A 7,397-nucleotide genomic window follows, 5' to 3' on the forward strand; every position below is an offset into this window, starting at 1 on the left:
TGTGTGTGTGAGAGAGAGAGAGAGAGAGAGAGTGAGTTTCCTTTTTCTTTCCTGAGGTAAGCATGAACATTGTCTTAGTCCTATGATTTAGTCCTTTTTCATGCTAAGTCAAGGCTATACTTTTAAAAAAAATTTTTATTGATTAAGTTTTTACATATGTGTCCTTATCCCCACGTTACCCCCTATCCCCCCACTCATGCCCTCACCCCCCTGTTGTCTGTGTCCATTGGTTAGGCCTGTATGCTTGCATATACGTCCTTTGGTTGATCTCTCCCCCTCCCCGCCCCCCCACCTTCCCTCTGAGGCCCGACGGTCCGATCAATGCCTCTCTGTCTCTGGATCTGTCCTTGTTCATCAGTTTATGTTGTTCATTATATTCCACAAATGAGTGAGATCATGTGGTATTTATCCTTCTCTGACTGGCTTATTTCAGTTTTAATGGAGCTATTATTACTTTTTAAATTAAACTTATTGGGATGACATTAGTTAATAAAATTTTATAGGTTTCAAGTGTACAACTCTATGATACATCATGTGTAATTGCACTCTATTTACCACTCAAAGTCAAATCTTCCGTCACCATATTTTGACCCCCTTTACCCTTTACTACCCCTCACCCCTCTTCCCTCTGGTAACCACCATACCATTGTCCATGTTTATGAAGGGTTTTTTTTTCTTGTTTGCTTTTAGTTTTATTTTTTATTTGTATTTTTTGCAGAAATATTTTTATTAAATTTACTGGGGTGACATTGGTTAAGATTATATAGCTTAACTTTATCCAGTTTTAGAAAAGGAAACCTTTTATAGGCTATTTAAGTATAATTTAGCTAATATTAGAATGTGTATCAAGATAGGAGTAGTTTGTTGATCTAGGTAAGCCTCCTGAAAATATTTTTTCTCCATTAATTGTGTTGAGTTTGTATTTCTACTTGGTTGAAATACTGTATATAGAATTATACAGGATTATGTGCATAGCGTTATGTTAGGAACACATAACTCTAGTATGTTGATGGGTCTTTCCAGTGCTTGATTTATCCTTTGAATTTAGGACTCATTCCATACCTTGAAGAAATGGGTGAAAGAACTGAAAGAACATGGCCCAGAAAACATTGTCATGGCTATCGCTGGAAACAAATGTGATCTCTCAGATATTAGGTAAGATGCCTTTAAACTTTTTTGTGTGTAGTTCATTTCTTCCATCCCCAAATGTCTATGTGTAAAAAGCTGTCATGCCTGTATTATCCTCAGTGTAATAATTTAATCAACAGTCATTTACTTGTGGTGGTCAAGGTAATATTAAGAGTAGAATTAAGGGAGTCCACCAAGATGGCGGCATAGGTAAACACCGGAGACTGCTGCCGCAAACAACCACTTCAAAAATACAACTAAAAGACGGAACGGACATCACCCAGAACCACAGGAAGGCTGGCTGAGGAGAGACTCTTCAACTAGAAGGAAAAATAACAGCACACCGAGGCTCAGAGGAGGCGCAGTGTGGAAAAAACTCAGGTGCGGAGGTGCGCGCGCAAAGCGGGCTGGTGGCTGAGAGCGCGGTTGTCGTTTTCGGTCAGGGGGGAGTCTCAGACTCTGAGCTCCAGATACGGGCGAATCGCTGGGGACTCGGACCCAAACGGGAGAAGCGGGAGTGTCTGGCATCAGTTGGAAGGCAGCTTTCCCTCCGAGGTTTGCAGCGGTTCCGGGGGTTCTGAGAAGCAGAGCCTCTGGGAACAGGACTGAGGGCACCATAACGGCTCCCTCCGCCCGCCCTGTTGAGCCCGCCCCGCCCAAGCCCTGCGCAGAGCCATTTGCCGGATCGCCGCAGGCAAAGGCTAGATTAGCGCCCCCCCAGAGGACAGAAGTTTTCCCACTGCAGCAGACACAGCTGATTCTCACAGCCAGTCGGCCTGGTGGTCAAATCCCTCTAGTATTAACTACAACAATCAAGGCTCAACTAGAACAAGACTGCGCACAAAGACCACTAGGGGGTGCACCAAGAAAGCATAAAAAATGCGGAGACAAAAAAACATGACAGAAATGGAGGATATAGAGCTAAAAAACGCAATTTTGAGGGCTTGCAATAAACTTCTGGAGAGCCTCACGAAAACTAATGAGACCCTCGATGCTATGATAAAGAAACAACTAGAAATTAAGCATACACGGTCGGAAATAAAGAATATTACACCCAATAGCAGACCAGAGGAGCGCAAGAATCAAGCCAAAGATTTGAAATGCGAAGAAGCAAAAAACACCCAACCGGAAAAGCAAAATGAAAAAAGAATCCGAAAATACGAAGATAGTGTAAGGAGCCTCTGGGACAGCTTCAAGCGTACAAACATCAGAATAATTGGGGTGCCAGAAGATGAGAGACAGCAAGATATTGAAAACCTATTTGAAGAAATAATGGCAGAAAACTTCCCCCACCTGGTGAAAGAAATGGACTTACAGGTCCAAGAAGCGCAGAGAACCCCAAACAAAAGGAATCCAAAGAGGACCACACCAAGACACATCATAATTAAAATGCCAAGAGCAAAAGACAAAGAGAGAATCTTAAAAGCAGCAAGAGAAAGAGACTCAATTACCTACAAGGGAATACCCATACGACTGTCAGCTGATTTCTCAACAGAAACTTTGCAGGCCAGAAGGGAATGGCAAGAAATATTCAAAGTGATGAATACCAAGAACCTACAACCAAGATTACTTTATCCAGCAAAGCTATCATTCAGAATTGAAGGTCAGATAAAGAGCTTCACAGATAAGGAAAAGCTAAAGGAGTTCATCACCACTAAACCAGTATTATACGAAATGCTGAAAGGTATCCTTTAAGAAGAGGAAGAAGAAAAAGGTAAAGATACAAATTGTGAACAACAAACATGCATCTATCAACAAGTGAATCTAAGAATCAAGTGAATAAATAATCTGATGTACAGAATGAACTGGTGATTATAATGAATCAGGGACATAGAAAGGGAATGGACTGACTATTCTTGGGGGGGAAAGGGGAATGGGAGATGCGGGAAGAAACTGGACAAAAATCAATCTGAACAATAAAGATTTTAAAAAAAAAAAGTAGAATTAAGGAAAAATAGTAGGGAAATACAAATTTGATGGACCACACAATAATGAATATTAAAATAAAACCTCCTACACACAGCACAGTTACATCCCTGACACTAAATGTCTTTGGGCTACATGGTTTTGTTGTTTTTACCTTTCATTATTATTGTCATTGTTACTACAATCACCATTTTAGTAACTTTCAAATGGTAAGGAGAGTTAGATTTTTTTTTAATTCTTACCTGAGGATATGATTTTATTGATTTTAGAGAGGAGGGGAGAGGGAGAGAGGGAGAGAGAAACATCAATGTAAAAGAGAAACATTGGTTGCCTCTCATAAGCACCCCAACTGGGGACCGAACCTGAAACCTGATTAGAAATTAGAAATTGAACCCATGACCTTTTGGTGTATGGGATGATGTTCTAACCAACTGAGCCACATCAGCCACAATGAGAGATTCTTAACATTTTCCACACATCCCTGTTTATTCTATTTCTATACTTAAGTTAAAGATGTAGTAAAGTCTGTAATTTCACTGTTTTGTTCTAAGATCTGAATGTGACCCATCATATATGAACATTTTGGCTTGTTCCAGAAGCACTGGGTTGTTGAATTCTTATACCTGGAGAGATGTTTATAGACACACAGTCCACATGGGCTAGAGATTTGATGATAACTCTATCTAGCCTGATAAGCTACTTATTTTTATTCAATAAAAATTTTATGAAAGAAAAATAGAGAATTTTGGTTGTCTCCATTCCTCTGGTTAATTTAATTCTCAGCAATCCCAGTAGTTGATTTTCATACAGCCAATGGCATCATGCTCCAGATTTTGCTAATCCAAATATGATTAAACCAAAGTTAAGTAACAGTGAAATAAGATCTTGCAAAAGCTCTTAACATGGCTTTCAACAAATTGCTCTGTTTCTTTGGGTTTTCAAAAGCTTTATATCACATTGCATTGGGTTGGTTTATAATAACAGCCATCAACACCAATTAATCATGTGTTTTTCTAGGGGCTGGACCAACCTTTAAACTCCCCAGACTTAGTTCAGATCCCTACCTTCTTTACTGTAATCCTAAAATAGTTTACTTGTATTCCCAGTATAAGTTTTGTCATTAGAAGGGGGTAGCATGGGTGGGTAGAGATGGCCTTTTCTGAGAGAAGGCGCTATCATCTAACACCATTGAACTGCAGTAAAGGTGTGACTTTTAAGTGAATTAAGCCTTGTATATTGTGGGAGAGCTGACAGACTAGAATCTACGCAGAAAATGATTTAAACTTTAATGGGATTATTTGGTTACATGGAACCAAAACCCAATTGAAATTAATTTCAGGGGAAAAAAGGAATTTATTGGAAGGCACTGGTACTGCATGGTAAAAAACAGAGTTGCCTTTAGCTCTGGTATGCCTATATCCCAACTTTAGTTTCTGGCACTCTCTGTTTCTAGTCATTTCTATGGAAGGATTTCCCCCATCATGACAAGGCATTTGTGGTCAAGGGAGGGGACTTGGGTAATACAAAATTATTTTTCCCGCCATAACTTTAAGAATGGGAGGGTGACTAGTTTGGAAGACGGGAAGTTTCTAGTAAAGTACAGCCTGGGCAGACAAAACATGTCTGTGACATGTTGGCTTGGCTACTGGCACCTAAAGACACTATTTCTGAGGGTGAAATTCAGCTTTTATGCACTGTATAGGGTACTCCTCAGCAAGCATTCTGCTTTGTGCTAGCCAATTCCCACATGTACAGTTTCCATAATGCATGATTCACCCATCTCACCTCCAGCCCCAGAGTCACTCACAGCCCCTCCATGCCCAATGGGAGACAATGCAAGACCACCTCCCAGCTATACATCCAGTGGAGACATCATGGGCCACTGTCACACGAGTCCTAGTTCTCTGGCTAATATGATACCCTTTCTCTTCTAGTTTGGCCTCAGCGAGGTCAGAATGTGGCTTCTAAGACCCCGCAGTTGTAGTTTAAAGTGTGGAATATGTATCTTTTCTTATACTCAAAGTTATTTTAGATCTGCCTGTTATTGAATCGTGCAGAAAGAAATGATTCCCTTTGCAATTCTCCTTCCAACCTCTGGTTAAGTCAACAAGAAAAACTAGTTTGATGCTAGTAAATTAAAAAAATTTAAACATTTAAATGTTAATATTTTTATTAAGATAATTTATAAACCATAAAATGCACCTGTTTGAAGTATATAGGTCAATCAATGTTAGCATATTTATAGAGTTATGCAGTCGTTATGACATCTAATTTTAGAACATTTCCATCATCCTACAAAGAAACATCATGCTCATTTATAGTTACTTCCAATTTTGTATCATTTTCTCTTGTGCGTGATCTAATCTCATGCTGTTTTGTACAGTAACATGCTGTACAGGCTTATACCTAGGAGCAATGGAATATGCCATATATCCTAGGTGTGTTGTAGGCTGTACCATCTAGACTTGTATAAATGCTCTCTGTGATGTTCGCACAATTTCTCAGAACATATCCCTGTGGTTAAGTAGTCCATGGTGGTAGTTGTCTGCAAAAGGCCCTCCACCTTAGACTGCTTCCTCTGTCTCTCTGTCTCTGTCTCTTGCTCTCTTAAGGGGAGAATAGGAAGTATAAAAATCAGTGTGAAAAACTTAGTAGCCTCAAGCTCACATGGAGCATTCTCCAGGATAGACCAAATATTAAGCCGTATCATAAACTTCAATAAATTTAAAACAATTTAAAATCATACAAAGTATGTTTTCAGATTACAATGGAGTTATATTAGAAACCATCAACAAACGTGAGGATGTGAAAAACTGGATCACTCACACATTGTGTAAAATGGTGCAGCCACTTTAGAAAATAGTGCAGCAGTTTTTAAAAATTTATCTTTATTGTTGAAAGTATTACAGTTGTCCCCCCTATCCCCGTACGGACCCCCTTCACCCAGCAATTTAAAAAACCCTAAATATGCAATTACCATATGTCCCAGCAGTTGCACTGTTGGGCATTTATCCCACAGAAATGAAAACTTTGATTTATACAGACCTGCACATGAATATTCATAGAAGCTTTATTTGTAACTGTCCCAAACTAGAATCAGCCCAGATGTCCTTCAAAAGGTGAATGGCTTAAACAAACTGTGGTGTATCCATGCCATGGAATATTACTCAGCAATAAAGAGAAACAAACTAGTAGTACATGCAACTTGGGTGAACCTCGAGGGGAATTATGCTGAGTGAACAAAGCCAGTTCCACAGGTTTCATAGTGTATGATTCCAGTTGCGTAATACTTTGAAATGAAAACATTTTAGAAATAGAGGACAAACTAGTGGCTGCCAGAGGTGATGGTTAGGGGCTGCGTAGGCAGGAGAGAGGGAGGAAAGTGGGCATGGATATTAAAGGACAACACAAATTCTCCTTATCATATCGGAACTGTTCAGTATCTTCTCTGTGGTAGTGGACATGTGAACCGACACAGGTGATAAAATGGTGTAGAACTTGCCCTGCCAGTTTGGCTCAGTGGATAGAGTGTTGGCCTGCAGACTGAAAGGTTTCAGGTTCGATTCTGGTCAAGGGCACGTACCTTGGTTACAGGTTCCCTGGCCCTGGTTGGGTGCATGCAGGATGCAACCAATCGATGTGTCTCTCTCACATCGATGTTTCTCTCTGTCTCTCCCTCTCCCTTCCACTCTCTCTAAAAATCAATCGAAAAATATTCCCTGGTGAGGATTAACAAAAAATAAAATATAAAAAATGGTGTAGAACTTTACACACACACACACACACACACACACACACACACACACACAGGAGTACCAGTAAAACTGGGGAAGTCATCCTGGCTGGGTGGCTCAGTTGGTTGGAGTGTTATTTCTTACACCAAAAGGTTGCAGATTCAATTTCCTATCAGGGCACATACCTGGGTTGCAGGTTTGATCCCTGGTGGGGTGCGTACGAGAGACAACCAATCAATGTTTCTCTCTTTCTGTCTCTCTTTAAAAATAAAAATAAAACATATCCTGGGGTGAGGATTAAAATAAAAATAGTGGGGAAATACAAGTAATATAGAGTGAATCAATGGCAATATCCTGTTTGTGACATTATACTGTAGATTTGAAAAATGTTGCCATTTGGGGAACCTGGGCAAAGTGTACAAAGAATCTATTGGTATCATTTCATATAACTATGCTACATGGGAATCTCCAGTTACTTCAATAAAAATTTCAGTTAACAAAAAGCTGATTGAGGTAAAAATAATAACTAAATGTTAAAACAATGCCATATGTATAGATATATATATTCTCAATATATTATTAATATATATTTTAACTAAATGTTAAAAC

General features: G+C 39.5%; 1 protein-coding gene across 1 annotated transcript in view; it reads left to right on the forward strand.

The window, feature by feature from the left end:
* Positions 1-7,397, forward strand: part of RAB31 (RAB31, member RAS oncogene family) — a 74,284-nt gene that overhangs the window by 35,620 nt on the left and 31,267 nt on the right. The window contains exon 6 of the mRNA XM_014540245.1: positions 1,049-1,155. Within this exon, the coding sequence (XP_014395731.1) occupies positions 1,049-1,155 (107 nt within the window). The remainder of the gene's footprint in view (positions 1-1,048; positions 1,156-7,397) is intronic.

Source organism: Myotis brandtii, unplaced genomic scaffold (genome assembly GCF_000412655.1).
Source record: "Myotis brandtii unplaced genomic scaffold, ASM41265v1 scaffold240, whole genome shotgun sequence".
In the NCBI taxonomy this organism is placed as follows: Eukaryota; Metazoa; Chordata; class Mammalia; order Chiroptera; family Vespertilionidae; genus Myotis; species Myotis brandtii.